Consider the following 19,889-nt stretch of genomic DNA (forward strand, 5'->3'; position numbering starts at 1 on the left):
ATTGAGTGCTTATCTTGTTCCTATGACAGAGGGGAATACTTTACAGGAATTACCATATTTTGACTCACTGGAGAAGACCCTGAAAGATTGAAGGCAAAAGGAGAAGGGGGCATCACAGGATGAGATGGTTAGATAGCATCACCAACTCAATGGACATGAATTTGAGCAAACTCTGAGGGATGGAAGACATCTGGGGGATGTCATAGTGGAGGACAGGAGAGCCTGGCATGCCACGGTCCATTGGGTCACAAAGAGTCAATCACAACTTAGCAACTGAAAAATAACAAAAAAATTCCTCAACACTTATATCAGGTACCTGGTCTTACGGCCATTTTTACAGGTAATGAAACTGAAGCATCAGAAGATTAAATAACTTATTCAGAGCACACAACCAGGATGTGACAGAGCTGCCAGTTAACTCTGGATCCTTCTTCTTGGAAAATCCATGCTGTAAACCAATGACTCTGAGAAAGGAGCATAACCAGGGCCATCTGGAAGGTCATGAGGACCCAGATGGTTGCCCCCACTCCCACACACCCACATCAGAGGTTCTAAGTCAATAGGTCTTGGAAGGGGCCTGAGAATTTACATGAATTGAAATGAGAAATTCAAACAATTCCTCACAAGTTCCCAGGTTATGCCACTGATCCTGCTGCCCTGGGTAACTATAATTTGAGAACCACAGTAATAAAGAGGGACATTTTTTTGTTTATATTTATTTATTTGGCTGCTTTGGGTCTTCTTTGCAGCATGCATGATCTTTAGTATGTGGCATATGGAATCTTTAGTTGCAGTGTGCAAACTCTTAGTTATAGCATATGGGATCCAGTTCCCTAACCAAGATTGAACCTGGGGCCCCTGCATTGGAAGTGCAGAGTCTTAGTCAATGGACCACCAGGGAAGTCCCAAAAAGGAACAGTTTTCCTTTATTATTTTTTTAATAAAATCAAGTTCCCTCTCTTTTATGACACGTTTTTCATTTAAAAAGCTTCAGCTCCTATTTAATCCCTGAATATTAGACATTTTTAAAGGAACTTTTTAATCCCACTAGCTAAATGTCTTGTAACACCAGGGACGATCTAAATACCACATTGGTATGACAAGTGTATAATAGCTACTACCAGGCAATGTCAAAGAATGCTCAAACTACCGCAAAATTGCACTTATCTCACATGCTAGTAAAGTAATGCTCAAAATTCTCCAAGCCAGGCTTCAGCAGTACATGAACCATGAACTTCCAGATGTTCAATCTGGTTTTAGAAAAGGCAGAGGAACCAGAGATCAAATTGCCAACATCCACTGGATCATCAAAAAAGCAAGAGAGTTCCAGAAAAACATCTGCTTCTGCTTTATTGACTATGCCAAAACCTTTGACTGTGTGGATCACAATAAACTGTGGAAAATTCTGAAAGAGATAGGAATACCAGACAACCTGACCTGCCTCTTGAGAAACCTGTATGCAGGCCAGGAAGCAACAGTTAGAACTGGGCATGGAACAACCGACTGGTTCCAAATAGGAAAAGGAGTACGTCAAGGCTGTATATTGTCACCCTGCTTATTTAACTTCTATGCAGGGTACATCATGAGAAATGCTGGGCTGAAGGAAGCACAAGCTGGAATCAAGATTGCCGGGAGAAATATCAATAACCTCAGATATGCAGATGACACCACCCTTATGGCAGAAAGTGAAGAGGAACTAAGAGCCTCTTGATGAAAGTGAAGGAGGAGAGTGAAAAAGTTGGCTTAAAGCTTAATATTCACAAAACTAAGATCATGGCACCTGGTCCCATCACTTCACGGCAAATAGATGGGGAAACAGTGGCTGACTTTATTTTTCAGGGCTCCAGAATCACTGCAGATGGTGATTGAAGCCATGAAATTAAAAGACGCTTACTCCTTGGAAGGAAAGTTATGACCAACCTAGACAGCATATTAAAAAGCAGAGACATTATTTTGTCAACAAAAGTCCATCTACTCAAGGCTGTGGTTTTTCCAGTGGTCATGAATGGATGTGAGAGTTGGACTATAAAGAAAGCAGAGGGCCGAAGAATTGATGCTTTTGAATTGTGGTGTTGGAGAAGACTCTTGAGAATCCCTTGAACTGCAAGGATATCCAATCAGTCCATCCTAATGATCAGTCCTGGGTGTTCATTGGAAGGACTGATGTTAAAGCTGAAACTCCAGTACTTTGGCCACCTGATGCGAAGAGCTGACTCATTTGAAAAGACCCTGATGCTGGGAAAGATTGAGGGCAGGAGGAGAAGGGGATGACAGAGGATGAGATGGTTGGATGGCATCACCAACTCAATGAACATGGGTTTGGGTAGACTCCGGGAGCTGGTGATGGACAGGGAGGCCTGGCATGCTGCAGTTCATGGGGTCGCAAAGAGTCAGACACGACTGAGCGACTGAACTAAACTGAACCAATGGTGGAGTGGGGTCAAGGGAGAGCCATCAAGGGGGAGAGGGGGAAGATCAACTCCTTCTTCCCTCCAATGTTATTACTTCTAACCAGAGAAAAAGAAATCCAAACAAGACAAAGCAAAGACCTAACGCAATAGGACATCTCCAAAGTGGCAATTAAATGCCTGACAAAGAGGATGAGGGGGAAGGTAGTAGATTAGAGGAAAACAGGAAATCAAGAGAAGGTTTTTTGGTCCAACTTCCTTGTTCCTAAGAACCAATTATGATTCAATAAAAAGCAAAAAGAGGGAAGAGATTTTTTTTCCTTAATCTTCTCTCATCTCCACTGAGTAGCAACAGGTAAATAAGCCAATAAACACCAAAGATGAGAGCTCAAAGTGAAACACAGGTTACAGGAAATGGTGGGAGTAGGTGGTGAGACATACATGGCCCCCTCGTACTACAGTCAGTCAGCAGGAATACACCACCCACTGATGGACTCTATATGTTTTATTGAATCTCTATGCTAGATGTTGAGGGACACACAAAGAGAAGGTTTTATCCCTAAGGAGCTTACAGTCAAGGTGAAAGGTAAGCATATAAACAGGATTAATGTAGAACACCAGGACCAAATAAGTGGCAGAGACATAGGAGCCCAGGGTAATCACTGTGGATGGAGCGGTCAGGGGATGCTTTGCAGAGATAATGGGAGTTGAGCTGGGTCTCCAAGAATAGGACACATATGCGTAGCTAGAGCACAGTAGAGAGAGGCCCTCAGCAGGATTGAGGAAGAAAGAGAAGTGTCATGGAAAAGGCAGAAAAGTGACGAATTTGGGGCAGACATTGAGGTTAGATGGATGACTCTGGCCGTGATCACAGAGTAAGTACCTGAAGACAGGGCTGCCCCAAGCTGTAAAAATCCAAACCAAACAGGAAATTTGGTTTGTCTTGCGGAGGGCTGGAAAGTTTTGATCAGGAAAGTGGTGTGATAACGCTATAACTCTAGAGAAATCCCAACCATTTCGTTCTTTCTTTTCTGATCATTTGCCCCTTATTCGGGCTGAATTTACTCTTCATGCATGTGCTTTTATCTCCAATCCTGCCCTTTGTTTGTGGGGAACATGCATGCTCTGTGCATCAAGGTGCCATTGAGTCTGTTTCGATGGTCTTTGGTACCAATTTCCTGGCTCACCAGAGCAGGAGCTGGATTTATTTTCAAGGCTCAGGAGGCATGAGGAGTATCAGCTTCTAACCCAAGATTTGGCTCCCAGCATCCTGTGAACGGTGCCTATATTCTTTGTTCCACACAAGGTAGTATTGACTAATGTTTGAGTAGTTCACAGAGAATTCAGCCTCTGCATTTAAATGGTAACACACAAAACATTTGGTATCCCCCAAATCTGTTTGCTTTCTGACTTAAAAAGTGGTTTTAAATAGCTTTCTTACCTATCCTTATTACCAACAAGTCTTCTAAAATATTATTTCTACTACTATATAGAAAATTACAATGGAAGAATTTAAATAGGATTAAATCCATAGGTTATTTTGTTTGTTTGACTTTTGGCCACACTATGTGGCATGCGGGATCTTAGCTCCTCACAAGGCATTGAACTTGTGCCCCCTGCATTGAAAGAGTGGAGTCTTAATCACTGGACTGCCAGAGAAGTCCCTAAATCCATAGGTTTTAAATACACATGAGAGTGTGAATTCCATCATATTTATTTCCCAGAACCTTGTACAAATAATATTAATAATGAATTAATATGTATTGACTGAACAAATAATAACTAGAGTCAATGGTCAAAATGCATGTCTTGGAGATAAGCAAAGGCAAGCCGATTCATTTTCAAGTATAGTTAATGTCCAACTGTGCTAAGCCTTTCGCTTTTCCTCCTCATACAATTCAGATGGGCAGGTGTTCTGATCCTATGTTGGACATGTGTAATCTGATATACGGAAAAAGTTATTAACTTACCCAAAAACTTAAAACCAGATATTCTGATTCAAAAATGTTTTAGTAACTTACTAAAAGTTTAATAACTTACCCAAGAATTCAAGACCAGATATTCTGATTCAAAATCCAAGATTCTTTCCTCAAATTTTCCCCCAATTTATCTAATTATAGTAAATTGTTGTTGTTGTTGTTGTTGTTCAATCACTAAGTTGTGTCTGACTCTTTGTGACCCCATGGACTGTAGCCCACCATGAAATTTTCCAGGCAAGAGTACTGGAGTGGGTTGTCATTTCCTTCTCCAGGGTATGTTCCTGCCCCACAGAACTCTCCTGCATTGCTGGCAGTTTCTTTACTGCTGAGCCACCAGGGAAGCCCCAATAATAATAAGCCCCAATCCCAGGGGCTTATTATTCTAGCTTCCAGGCTCTTCCTCAGAAGACTCTGACTCAGTAGTTGGTGAAGATCAGGAATCTATACAGTTAACATATGGCTCTTTTAATTCTGAGAGACATTTCAGGGATCTCTAGTCCTGGCTGCCCATTAGAATCACTGTGGAAGTGTTTAAAACTCCAGATGCCTTGGCCCCACCTCAATGAAGCAATTTGTTTATCAATGGTAAATAAGAAAGAAATCCCAGGGTATCAGTATTTTTTAACTCTTCAGATTATTCCAGTGGGCATCCAAAGCTGAGAACCACTGGGCTCAGCTCTACTGTGCTGACAATAATATTTAATGGGTTTACCCAGCCTCCTCTAAGCACTTCTCCACCCCTTGCCTTTCTTCCCATACAATGTGGGCCAGGAAACAAAGCAGAAATATTTCCATGAAGACAGGAACAGAAAGGAAGGAGATCAAGAGATTATTTGTGACAAGTGATTAGGGAAAAGAAAATGAGAACTGTTGAAGGTGGTCGGGGAAGTTAGGGGTGAAGGGAAACGTTTGAGACTCATCATGAAAACAATTTAGTAACTCTAAGCAAAAGTTAAATAAAGCTGGCACTCATGTGAGCATATTGCTCTCAAATAAAGATCATGCTCTTTTCTATGGGAGTCAGAGCAAGTTTTACGTTCTCATATATTTATCCTTCCTCATGACAAGGCTTGAGGATCAGAAATTCTGTATCTTTATTGTTCTTATTTTGCAAGTGGGAGTCCTGAGACATGCTTGGCGAATGAAGTCCCCGCCTGGTTCCCAGGCTTTGTTGCTACCTCTGCTGCATGGTGTGCATTTTTTCTCTGCCTGTGCAATACTCACGGCATAGACAATTACAACCCAATATTTGGGAAAACAGGAATATTGACTACTTTTATGCGGTCTTCCCTCCCCGGACTTCACTCAGTAGAGGATCCAAAATAATTGGAGCAAATTAATCGGACAGAAACTTATATTCTACTTTGATAATCAGAAATAACTTCTGTGACGTGGCATCTGCCTATTGGATCTGTTTCCAAAGGGAGGAAAGCAAAGGAGAATTTTGAAATGCAGAAATTGTAAGCAGCTATATACTTCTGGCGGGAGAAAATGATGTTCTTAAACTTCTGATTGTGATCTAGCAAGTGCTGCATTCTTTCGTCTCAAAAAAGAAAAACCAGTGTTCCCCCTCCTGCCTTCCTGGCCTGGGCAGCCCTTCACCCTCTCTTAATGAAACGGAACAGTTGATGCCTCTAACTCCTCTTTCATTTAATCTCATTAATGCAGTCTGTTGGGATTCTCGTTGTGGGGTAACATAGGGACAGTCGTTAGACCTCTAGTGAAAAGTGCAATATTTTCCTGTTAGACTTTTAACTGCAACATCAAAATGTGTGAGAACGAGCTCAAAACCAAAGCTGACGCCACTGGTGAGTTTTGCATTTTCTTCTTTCTTCTGATGCTTAGCTGTACGAACTATCCTTCAGCCAAGACAGTAAGCATGTATAAGCTCTCGGCAAAATAAAGTGATGGCTAAGTGTGGAAACAGTGAAATATTTTGACTTGAGCATGCATATGATAAACAAGTGACTCAAGCTTTATTTTACACTGGAGAACATCTTTGTATATAAATATTATCATATCCTAGAGCAAATAACCAAATGCATAAGTTTTGAGATTGAATTCGTGTGGCCCATTACACTAACATGAGGTTAACAGTGTGAACATCCATGTCAGAATTTTGTCCCTTTGCCATTCGTGTTGTTAAGTTCATTTTACTTTTCTAATTAAAAAAAAAAATCAGTTTATCAATATATAATAGCAGGCACTTTCTCAGATGTAAGAAATCTGTTTTCAAAACAATTCTATTTGGTTGAATGATTATTAGCAGTCAGGTGAATTATGTTTGAGTTTTTCTTCTAAGTTTTTCATAAGTTAATACATAGTTCCCTAAGCACATATCATCTCATAACATAGATTATGTGCATTTATTTTAAAAATATTTCAGGGCAATATGATGCATAATTTGTTGCCATTTTTTTTTTGCTAGTACTAGAACTACAGTTGGAAATATAAAAATGTAAGTTGATATAATCATTTGTTTCAAATAATATAACCTAACAACTGTTCCAAAAAAGTTACTAAGCAAATTAAAACTCCTAAAATATTATATTAACTCAGAAGTACATTTTTTCAAAATACTAGAGCTTTTTAGTGCCTGTATTTTTAGAAAAGAATATATATTGTTTCAAGGCAGTTATTCACTGATGTCAAAATATATATTTAAGGACTTTATTCATGACATAAGCCATTACAAGCAGATTGTAGTTCTGACATCATTGGAGTCTTTAGACAAATATTTATCCTTCCTACTGACAGATTTACTCAGGATATTGTTGCTATTGTTGTTTAGAAATTAATAACACTGGACATATTAACATCTATGTACTTAATCCTCTTTGGGTCTGAATTACAATTAGAAGAAGCTAACAGGTAAACATAAGTGTCCCTTTCTCCCTTGATTTGGTGTTTTAAAACAACATGAACTTGTCCTCTATTGTAAAATTACATCAAACACAGAATTTAATTTTTGGAGCTTATATGTGTATGGGTACTTACACATACACACATATACACACACACTTCATTTTTTAAATGAACTATATGAAAAAATGTGCCTTACATTTTGCAAAGAGAACCAGATATTTTAATTTTGTCTTAAATTTTAGTGGAATTAAAAGGAATATTCCAGATTAAACCTGCAGGGTGTTTTGGTTTTTTTCCGGTTACTACAGTAGAAAATTTTGGTGCTGTGCTTAGCAACTGGTTTTCACCAGTATTTTTCCTCTATTATTTCCCCCCAAAATACATATTTCTGCCTTGAATAATTCAAGCCTCTAAAGAAAAAACACTTTTTCCTACCAATTTAGACCACCTGGTAGCATCAAAATGCCTTTGGTAGAAATTAATGTATAAGAAATACAGCTAACAAATGGAGCAACCATAAACATCTCCATGAAAATACTGTTAGAAGCTATCAAGCAATGATTATGAATTTGCTGCTTGTAGAAAAACAGTTCAAAAGAAACTTGTGAAAATGGAATGTGAAAATCACCGTGTCTGTTCTTAGTACTTGGTCATCGTTGTTCATGGAACTCCTTCACCAGCTTACGTAAACACTGAATAAAGCTGTTAGGGATTACGTGCAGCATGCTGGATCTGATGAGCTCAAAAATAAGATAGCTTGGGTCCTATAATATTTAGGATTATGCTGGTAATCTCTTTAGGGAAAGTGTGCGGTATCAGCAGAAATGCACTTCAGTCTTCGAGGGAATGGGTACTAATAATTCTACATTTGTTGGGTAGCTAAACCTTTGCCTACCTTGATGTAGGGGCTTTATGACATTTATAATAGGATGAAATCATAAGGGAGAGCTTCTGGAGTAACATCTTAAATTATCATTTTACCTCTAAAATAATTCCTGGTGCTACATGCAAATGAGAATACATTCCTTTACATTCTAAGTGTCTCCCTTTTTGAAACAGGCTGCCTATGTAAAGATGAACTAAACCCAAAGATTTCTTTCTCCAAAAACCTCCAAACTTGTTCTCATCTCTAGAAATAAAAATTAAGGTTGTCTTTTCAATTCTATAATGTTTTTTAAGATTCAATTCATAAACAATACAGGCTTAATTGCAAGTTTGCTAGGACATAAATGATGTTTATGTAATCTCAATGCAGAAACTTATAATGTATTTTACTTTTGTAGCACTATGTTAAAAACAAAATCAAATCTCTTGAAGTTAATCCAAAAAATGAGTTCCTAAAATCTTAGCTCTTATAGGATTAATGATCACTGATGTCCAAGTGTCCTCCCTTAAGTGAAAGATCCCTCATGACATGTTGGACTGCCTATTCATACAAATTTTCCCCTACATCAATCCTGTGATGACAAAGGAAGTCTTTGGGGCTACTGATAGTAATTGTTCTTCATCCATTTCATCCTCTTCTCCTCCACACCAACACACACAAAACTGGTATAAATATCTCATTTACACCATGGTCTAAACTTTATGTAATTATTTGCTGTATCTATGGCTAAAGGTATGTTTGAAAAACACATTGTGTGTGTGTGTTTAGTTGCTCGGGTGTGCCTGAATCTTTGTGACCCTATGGATTGTAGCCCACCAGACTCCTCTGTTCACAGGATTTCTCAAGCAAGAATACTGGAATGGGTTGCCATTTCTTCCTCCAGAGGATCTTCCCGATCCAAAGATCAAGCTCTCTAGTCTCCTGCATTGCAGGCAAATTCTTTACCCACTGAGCCATCTAAAAAAAACAGAAGTGTTTGTAAATATGAAAGAGGGATAAATTATACTACTGTTCAGTTTTTGACTATCCAAGCAACTTGTAGGACATTATGTGCCAATTAAATCAAGCTTTTATTACATTAGTAAGGAGAATGTTACTATGATGCCAACATTCTGCTCTTACGTGGACATCGTCCTCATGTAGGACAATAATCCCCAGGTATCTCATGAGAGACAAGATGAGATGCCACATTTATTTCGAAGTTTTCTCTTTTCAAGAACAAAGGCATTGAATTGGATTTTGGTCACTGTATTTTAGACTTTGTCTTCATCTTTTCCTCTGTAGTCCTGCCTTGTCTTTTTTTTTAAAACACTTTAAGGGATTTAGTCTTTACCATTATGCAGAAAGAAACATGTTTTTCTTATTTTTGAATTCTCTGAAAAAGTTCTGAGAACTTCAGGAATAGTCTTCAGTGTTTCTATCAATGGAAAGAGTGAGAAACTAATATCATGTTCTTTCCACCCCACTGTGTACTTTCAGTTGCTTGGGGTTTTTTGGGTGTGTGTGAGTGTCTGTATATGTGTGTGTGTGTATTTAATTAGTGTTGTTTTTTCAAAATTTGAATCCCTTACCTTCAAATATATATGTGTATTTTTTTAATTTTTACTTATTGATTTTATTTTTGGCTGTGTCATACAGCATGTGGGATTTTAGTTCCCCGACTAGGGGTCGATCCTGCATCCCCTACATGGGAAGTTCAGAGTCTTAACCACTGGACTGACAGGAAAATCCTACCTTCAGATATACAATTTAGTGGCTTTATTTTTATATTTCTCTAATATATATCCCTTTTAATTGGCCTTTTCAAATATTCTTGAAAAGAACATGGTATAGGAACCACATCTTAGAGCATACTGAACAGTAAAACTGGGTTGAATCACAAGGAACTGGCAGTGTTGCCTGTCTCCTTGCACAAAAGGGTGGCAAATTTATATGACTCAACCTGACATATGTGCCTACAGACAAAAGCATAATTATTTGATAATCCTAAAAGAATTCTGCTACTATTTATTTTTCATTTAACTCCATTAACTACCCTGCTCTCTCTCTAAGACCTGGCTCAAAAGCCACCTCATCCGCCAAGTCTTGCCAGTTTTCTCTGGTTGAAACCAATGTATTTCTTCTTCCAGGTTTATTTAAGCATTCTTCTGTCTGCCCTGTGTTAAGGTCATGTAGACCTGTGTGCGGCTGTACAATCATTGTACTCACTTTGAAGATAGAAAGTTGGTTTGCATGTATCTGTGACCTAAAACAAATGTTTGCTGAATTGCCTTTGCTGGGCTGTCTCAGACAATTCTCACCACCTCCATTAAAAGAAGCACTTTTCAGTAATTCAATTATTTTTAATATTTACTAGAATTTTTAGTGCAGTTTTAGATTTACAGAATAATTGAGCGGAAGTCTACCCACCCTCTCATATACAATTTCCTCCATTATTAATAGCTTGCATTAGTGTGATATAATAAAGAACCAATTAATTAGTCAACCAATACTGACTTGTTATTAACTATGTCCGTAGTTTAGATTAACGTCCATCCTTAGTATTGTACTGTTCTGTGGGTTTCTATGAGTTTCAACAGATGCATAGACATGTATCCATCATTATAGTATCCCATAGAACAGTTTCACCACCCTAACAATTCTCTGTGTTTCACCTATTTATCTTCCAAAGCTGGGATAACTGCTGTTGTTTTTGTTTGTTTGTTTTTTACTGTCTCTAGAGTTCTGCCTTTTCCAAGCTGTTATATAGTAAGTAGCCTATTCAGACTTTCTTTCACTGAGCAATATGCATATAAGGTTTCTCCTTATCTTTTCATGGCTTGATAGCCCATTTCTTTTTAGCCACTGAATAATAGCTCATTGTCTGGATGTACCATAGTGGGTTTATCCACTCACTTATTGAAGGATATCTTGTTTGTTTCCAGTTTGGGGTAATTATGAATAAAGTTGCCATAAACATCCATTTGCAGGTTTTTATGTAGACATAAGTTTTCAACTCACTTGTAAATACCTAACAGAGGAATTGCCGAGTCATATGGTAACATCATGTGGCTGTGTAAGAAACTGCCAACCTGTCTTCCAAAGTGGCTGTACCATTTTGCTTTCCCATCAGCAACAAGTTCCCTTTATTCTGCATCCTTACCAGCATTTGGTATTGTCTTTTTTTTTTTTTTTAGATTTCAGTCATTCTAACAACTGTGTAGTGGCATCTCACTGTTAATATTAACTAATTAATATTAAAATATTAATTTGTAATTCCCTAATAATATATGATGGGCTTCCCTGATGGCTCAGATGGTAAAGAATCTGCCTGAGACCCAGGTTCAATCCCTGGGTCAGGAAGATCCCCAGGAGTAGGAAAGTGAAAACCCACCCCAGTCTTCTTGCCTGGAGAATTTCATAGATAGAGAAGCCTAGCAGGCTAGAGTCCATGAGGTTGTAAAAAGTAGGACACAGCTGAGTGACTAATACACAACATATAATATTGAGCATCTTTCTTTGGTGAGATGTCGGTTTTGACCTTTTGCCCAGTTTTTGAGGTTTAAGAGCTCTTTGAATATTTTGCGTACGAGTCTTTTATCACATACGTATTTTACAGTATTTTGTCTCAGTCTGTGACTTCTCTTCATTCTCTGAGTGCAATTAGATTTTTAACATAGAAAAGTTATATTTTTTCATCTTCTGAATGGAGAATTTTTTGAATTTTTCTCCAGGGAGTGAACTCTGCCTGGTCACTCTGAATCATCCATGTGACCTGGTGTGTGGAATTTCTCCGTCTTGCCAGCCATCAGTGAAGCTGGTTCTACATAAACCTGAACTTGCTATTGAAGTTTTCAGTTAAACAAAAACTAGAGAAAAGGGCTCAGAAAAACTTAAGGAACTGAAGAGAGACAAGTTTTTTCACTGAAGCAAAATGCTGTTTTCTTCTTTTTATAAATGGAGAACAGCTATCAAAACAGATAACATGCCCTTTTTGTCTTATATAAAGTTCTCTTCACAGAGAATTGGAGCTTAGGAGACAGACACCCTGAGAGTTAAATTGTAGAATATCTTTCCTTTCTCTCTTTCAGAATTTCTCAAAGTGTGCTGTGCATATGCATCGCAGTAATTCTTTAACAGTGCAGATTCTGATTACATTGGTCTAGAGTAGGACCTAAGTGCCCTCATTTCTATCAAGCACTCAGGCAACGCCACATCGCTGTTCGTCAGGGACCGCACTCTGAGTAGCAGGTCTCAAGACAGCGTTATGATAGAGGAGAGGAATGTGATGAGTATCCATCATGACTGTTGAATTCTGTGTTAACTAATCTGCCTCCATGAGATGGGGCAGCTTTTCAAATGTTTTATTCCCAGAATTACCATGGGTAGCTAAAATGAGTTCGTTTCTGTTTCAAATGTCACTTGACCGTCTTACCTTTCACAAAAGAAGCAAACTTGGTGTGATTCAATTTTTAAAACAGAAAAACTGTTGTTTCATCTTCTCAGGCGAGACATTTTTGAACTGAGTATTGGGAGAGTAAAACTAGCAGCCAGAGCAACTAAGAGCATGTCCACAGTAGAGGGAGAACACACCACCACGCAGTGTTACAACACGCAAAAGATGCAGGCACAGCCGACAGTCGTTAAATCTGCAAAAGAACCTGAGAAATGAACACTGGGTATGCATTACAGTAATGCGGGATGTTTCTGGGAATACACACACACTGGCTTTTCTTTCTTCTGCCTTGTCAATTAATGACCAGTGTTTTTTGTAACTAATCCTTCAATTGTCCTACTGCCTTTTGAACAAAAGAGAAATGCCTAAAAGACAATAGCAGAATCTGCTTTCCCAGAATCCTGTGTAGTTTTTAATTTCCCATAATGTCAGGGAAATTAAAAATTCTATCAGTTCTCATAGTACCTACAACTGTAGTTACCTGGACATCATAGAACATTTGTTCTCAAACTTGAATGCTGTTCTGGAAGCTTGTTACAAAGCAAATTCTGTTGCAATTGGCCCGGGCAAGTCTTGATAGTCTGCATTTCTAACATGCTCCAGGTCCTTCCACTGGTCTACAGACCCCACTGTGAGTGGGCATGGGACACTTTAGCTGTATATTTACAGCTGGACACAATTAGCTGCTTTCAATCTGAATGATGTCAGGTCCTACACACACATTAGCTCATTATAATTAAAACTTTGACAGGACAAGATGTACTTAATGGAAATTAATTGAAACCACTATGACTTATAAAAGTGATTTGCTTTGCTTCCAAGGCGATATTTAACTTTTTATCAATAACGCTACTAATAATAATACTAATTTCTTTCTTCGTTCTTTGTTGGTCTCGTTCTCTCTTGTTTCACTCTTCTGGGGAGTCTGAGGGCAAGTAGCTCTTCAAGGATAAGTGCTCAAATGCAAAAGATAAATCAACTTCCTTCATGATAATCCTATAAATTATGCCTTTGAAAAAAATCACTTTTTGCCATTATCATATGATAGTAAGGTTTTTGTAACTCTAGCTTCAGTGATATACAGTTTAGAGAAATACAGTGATATAAAAGTAAATGTCATCTTTAGATCATTCAAAAGCTGTCTGTCAACTGAATGGAACTGAGGGCTCACAGAGACCACCACGCAGAATATACAGAGAAGAGCTTGAGAAGAAAGAGGAACCCCGATGCTGATAGATGTGAGGGCATTCCAGTAGGAACTAAAGTACACTGAATTTCACGCACTGTATTTGGTATTTTAGCAGGATGCTGGGATTAAGATGCTGTGTGCCCTGATGAGATAAATGAGAACACAAACCTGATCTACTATCAGGAATCTCTTCAAATCACCACATAGCATGATGCAAAGACAAAAGCTCAAAGGCTTTTACTCTCTTCCTGAGGGTGTCATTTGTCTACACTTTCATCCCACCCCAATCTTCAGGCTGTTTTCTGATAAATCAAAGTTACAGTGGAACCAGATTTCAGGAATACCAGCTTCATCCTTGGGGATTGTTGCTATCTGATAGCAGAAAGTTTTGTACCTATTAGAGGTAAATACTTAATCTGCCAGTGAGAGAGAAAAAGAGTACAAACAGGGATTTTAATTCAGATTGGCCACATATGATAGATGAGATATAATTTGAGTAGGAGATACAACTTGGGCTACTGAGACCATCTGCAAAAAGATTTTTAACCAAAATGGTCATCTTTATTGGAAATTTTTACATATGCAAATTGGGCTTCACTCAGGCATTAAGAGTTCTTCCTGCACTGTCCAATTTTAACATAACTGTAAAATTCTGGGAACCAGGATCTGACAGGCAAACCTAGTGTCCAGGACTGCAAGTTATCATAGCCTGGGTAGATGATTCTTATTTCCCTTAAGAAAACAAAAGATGCTGCAAGTATAGCCCCCAAATGAAAGCCAGAAAATACAGAGAGAATTACGGGTCACTCCTTAGTATTCTCAGATTCTGGCCTTATCCCAAGATTTTACTTCCTTTGCCGATGGTTTATGTGCTACAAAGAATACCTTGTTAATAATTTGATTCATTTAATTCTCAGTGGGAGTCTTTTATCATATCAGAATCACCTGGGGGCCTTTTTCAAAATACATACCCACTCCAATCTTGAGAGATTTTTATTTCTTCTCCTCATCCCAAATACAGAAAATCAGTATTACTTAAAGCCTCTTTCATAAAAGGGCATGTTAAATCTGTTGGTTGTATTGAAAGAAAAAAATTAGGACTAACTGCTTTAAAGAGTAAGAAAAATTCTCTTTCAGGGTCCATAGAAAATATTTAAAAAGAAGTATGACCTGGAGTCTGTCCTCAATGGATTTTAAATGCCCAGAATATAAAAATGGCTGGGTTGAGGTATAAGAGTTGGCATGGTAGAAAGGAATGCCACAGGAGTACACACAGTAAAAAATGTTGCCTCCAAACAGAGAGTACCTAAAAGGCCCATTATCACTATGATTCCTGATGGATGCTTTTAACAGTTAAGGTATTTTGATGTATTAAAGTGATTCATTTTTCTAGTTAATTCATTAGCCTGGATTAGTTTATTTAACCTTAATACCTGGTATTACAGCAGGGGCTTCTGAAGGAGAAGAACTAAAGATATGTACATTTTGAGAAGCAGGAAGAATGAAAAGCATGGTGACTTTGAGTGATGTTGCGGTAAGGCTCCCTAGGAAGGACCCTCAGGAGTATGCCAGGGTGAGAACTGCCGTCTTCAAAAAGGGAGACAAATCTGGATTACTACTCGATTGTTGAATAGGGTTTGCCTGCCAACTCAGGGGATATTAAGTTAGTTGTACATCATAAATTATTCTAATATGAAGTAAAACATAAAATTATATAACATCTCCCCTGGCATTCTTTTGCACTATAAGAATATCATTTCCAAAGAAAAGATATAGGATCACTTTTATAAAGAAAAAAGTTTAATTGGTAAATAAAAATTAACTCTAATCTCCGCAAAGCTTTACCATAGAAAAATGTAAGTGAAAGGACAATATAAGAAATTGAAAACCTGATAAATGTGCATGTCTCAAGCCATCTCTCAGGGCATTTCAACCCCTCTAAATTTGTCTCTCAGAAGCTGCTGTTGAATTAATCCACAAATCCAGCAAAAGTATGGAAGTGAACTTCCTCCTCAGTCTCTATCACCATCATTGTCACAGCTGGTGAGGTCCAGGCCACCAAATCCTCCCTAGATATCCACTTTGAAACCATGATAAATAGTTTGTCATTAGATCTGCAGCCACTGCAAGAGAGTCACACAGGAAATGATGGCAAGTATAGCAGCAAGATGCTTAGAAATGGCAAACACTGAAGCACTGATCTGATGTGTTGTCCTAGTGTCTGAAATACCCTGCCATGGAGCTGTGCTTTATAAAACACATAGTGTGAACTATGAAGCTGTAGCTCCAAAGCAGTGCATTTTAAACGAGAGAAAAGGAGAAGGATTCATGCTTTAAATTATTGAAATTCACCTTCACCTATAAAAACCTCAGACGATCTATTCTACCATAGTAGATAAAAATGGTCGTAGGTTTTCCAAACTGGTAACTCCCTTCCCACATACAGCTTTACACAAATACACTTTTCAGGGACTTCTTTCTCTTTAAAAATACCGTTGAAATGTTTATGGTTCTTCAGGATTACATGTTGAGCTAGAATTATAAATATGTATAAATATGCAGATGCTCTATCGAATCATTCCTTATCCCATTTGTATTTCCGAAGTTGTGTAAGATAACCTTTGTGGCTTTCCAAAACATCTTCTCTCACCCCAGGGGGCAAATTACCTCTATTTTCATTTCCTTTAGAGTTAGATCATTTTATAATTAAGAACTTATTGAAGCAGATTCTCCCCACGTGTAAGTTACTCCCTGGGGAGTAATTTATGCAAAGAGTGCCTCTGACTTAATATCATATAAGCCTAACAACTGTACAATGGATACCTGGCATTTTTAGTCAGTTTTTCAATCACTGAAAAAAATCCGCAGTTGGAAATGTTACTCAAAAAAAAAAAAAAAAAGTACAAATAACTTATAGTGTCATTCATTTGGGCTTTTTAATGGTAAGATTTTTAATAAAGGAATGTGTCTTATATTTTTTGTTCAAAAGCATCAGAAATACCAGCTAAGGATGATGTTTTTGATTGTGATGAAGACTGACATTTTGTAGCTCTTTATTATTTACAAGGTGAAAATAACTCATTTAATCCTCACAAATCTATGAAGTTTGTCAGCTAAACTTTTCTAAACCAAAAAACGAGATCAGAGTTGTTTTTTTTTTTTTCCCTTGGTCCAATCATTAACAGATTAGGGACTGGAATCCAGGGGAACAGAACAGAACAGAATGATATAAAATCTCACATTTTTTTCATGTCACAAAATTTTGAAAACAAATACTAGTTCATATATAAGAAGAGAAGGAAATAGAAATACTTAGTCTAGTAAGTTTTTTTTCTTTGCATTTGTCTCCTCTTCTGATATTTTTATTTTTATCTCTTTAACTGCTATATTTGAATAATATAGGAATTCAAAATTGTGTTTGTATTTTATCTTTGTGGGAGGCAGTGAAAGGGTTACTGAATGAACTATCAGGACAAGCAGCTAATTTCCATGTTTTTTTCCCAAGTCACCTTAAGAGCATCATTAATGACCTAAATCCTCAGTATTCTCATCTGAAAAATAGAGACATAACACTGAATTTTTTGCTTATAAAGATGATTTGAACTTATTCTGAAATATTTAATTTAAAAAATTTACTGTACTTCCCTAAAGCTAAGTATTTTTTAATACTTAAAGCTACATTATTTTTTAAAGTAGAATGGTAAGAAAAAGAGGGTTATGTCATTGCATATTTGTTTTGCATATTCAAGGGTGAGAAACTGCATGAAAGCATCCAAGTGGCAGATTGATGTATAAAGCATTTTGAAGCATACTTTGCATAATTATTTTAAATTGGGAGTGGGAATAGCAGATCTTCCTAGTGTGTATAATTTTAACAACACTGAGAATACTATCAGAGACATGGGAACTACTACATTCTAAATAAAGTTTATATCATGGATTCATCCATAACCTCAAAGATGATGACTTAAAATCATCTTTCTAAGAGGTTCTATACGTGTTCTGTAAGACATGACACTAAATTGCACACGTGCAAAATGTAAATCCTATGCCCTACCATATTCCACAAAGGAATTGCCCTACCAACCACCCATTTATGTCAAGTCTTCTATTTAATCCTACACTGAAGGCTAGGAAGCTATAAGTCACCTTTGATTCTTCATCAGTTTCCACCTCTTTCATTTATCTTCTCACTTCTTCCATTGGTCTATCTTTCTATTTGCTGCTGCTTCTGCATTTATCCTGCTAGTAAGGTAATTCACGCTTTCAGCTCCTGACACCCAGGTTGGGAATTTTAATTGTCTTCCATTTGTTTCTGGTCAGCCTGCCAAACTTACCCTTCTAAAGTAACCAAACCACCACTTTTGCCATTTCTTCATTCATGTCTTTGATTCCTTATAGCCAGTGATGTCAGGTGAAAATTCTTCTGCCTGATCCCCAGGAACTTCATAATCTGATATCACTCCCTCTATCCAATTTTATGACCCAAGTTTCCATTAAAGCCAAGTTGCTTGTCTCAGTGATCATAAGCCACAATCATTCGGGGCCATCTCAGTTCCATCCTGCTTGCAGAAATACCTTTTGCCTCACACTTCCTACACAGTTTTCAAAATCAAAATATCTTTATCTCCAGTGAAATTGTTTCAGTCCTATTGAAGTGATAGTACCCACATGCTTTGGGCTTCCCAGGTGGCGCTAGTGGTAAAGAACCTGCCTGCCAGTGCAGGAGACTGAGAGACTCTGGTTTGACCACTGAGTCAGGAAGATCCCCTGCAGGAGGGCATGGCAGTATTCTTGTATTCTTGCTCCAGTATTCTTGCCTGGAGAATCCCATGGACAAAGGAGCCTGGTGGTCACAAAGAGATGGAGACAACTGAAGTGACTTAGCATGTACCCATATGCTTTATCATTTTTTCCTTGATATCTCCATGTATGAATTTTGGTTTATTGATTAGATAATTGGTGTCATTAGTATATCTTATGTCAACAGCCTTTATTATTTTAGTGGATATATAGATACTCAATAAATATTGGACAGATTCTTCGTTGGTATTTTCACAAGTAAACCTCCAGCCATTTAGTGTATGAAATCACCTCTACCCCTTCCAGTTTTGCTTTATTTGCTCATTTAAAATATCATTGAAAAAGGTAATGTGATCATTCTCAGTGACTTAAAGTTTGAAATACAAAAAGAAAACCAAAACCACAGGTTCAAGAGATTTTTAAGTCACACTACATGAAGTTTGAAAAGGAAAAAACAATGAAACCAAAAGTTTAGAAAACTTCTAGTCCCCGGTTACATTTTCTAGGTTAAGGAAAACAAAACAAACAATGTAAATCGATGCCCTTTATTTAGAAAGGGATTCCCAGGTGCCTCAGTGATAGAGAATCCCTCTGCCAAATACAGGAGACGCAGTAGACACAGGTTAGATCCATGAGTCGGGAAGATCCCCTGGAGGAGGAAATAGCAACCCACGTAAGTATTCTTACCTGGAAAATCCCATGGGCAGAGGAGCCTGGCAGGCTACAGTCTATGAGGTCACAGACTCAGACATGACTGGGGGACTGACAACCACCAGGTTACTTAGAAGAAGCTTAGGGAAGCCATTCAGGTAGAATAGATGACCCTACAGCCCGCCCACCCCGAACACTGAGTCTTCCACACTGAGTCATGGGAGAAGTGAGGAGGGAGATGGTGGGGGTGAAAGGAAGACAACTCTGTAAGCTCAAAACTGTCTGTTTTCCCCTTTCAGCACAAATTGAAGTGATACCATGCAAAATTTGTGGCGATAAGTCCTCTGGGATCCACTACGGAGTCATCACGTGTGAAGGCTGCAAGGTACGGGCACTAACAAGGCACAGCTGACAGCGTCTGTGCTGGCCTCAGGCGTCTGTGTGCTTCACGATGCAAGAGGTGACAGCTCCTGAAAGGCCTGCTAAAGGATTCTTATCCTGCTGCTGACACTCAGGAATTCTTGCTTGGTGGTGGGTGGGTTGATTTTCTGTTATTTGGCCTTTCACCTTTTTGTCATTGTCTAACTCATCAGGAGCTGCTTAGAAACGGATTGCTATTTAAAAGCCTCAGTTATTCACATGTACCAAAATATAAATACTGATGTGCTGTATT

At 38.1% G+C, this 19,889-nt stretch overlaps 1 protein-coding gene across 2 annotated transcripts in view; it reads left to right on the top strand.

The window, feature by feature from the left end:
* The window catches only part of RORB (RAR related orphan receptor B), a 211,005-nt gene that overhangs the window by 135,178 nt on the left and 55,938 nt on the right, over window positions 1-19,889 (top strand). The window contains exon 2 of one of the 2 annotated variants that reach the window (NM_001192658.1): window positions 19,516-19,601. In NM_001192658.1, coding sequence (NP_001179587.1) covers window positions 19,516-19,601 — 86 coding nt within the window. Of the gene's footprint in view, window positions 1-11,308; window positions 19,602-19,889 lie in introns of those variants that run through there. The other variant, XM_015472501.3, reaches the window with a different exon arrangement.

This window comes from Bos taurus, chromosome 8, assembly GCF_002263795.3.
Source record: "Bos taurus isolate L1 Dominette 01449 registration number 42190680 breed Hereford chromosome 8, ARS-UCD2.0, whole genome shotgun sequence".
In the NCBI taxonomy this organism is placed as follows: domain Eukaryota; kingdom Metazoa; phylum Chordata; class Mammalia; order Artiodactyla; family Bovidae; genus Bos; species Bos taurus.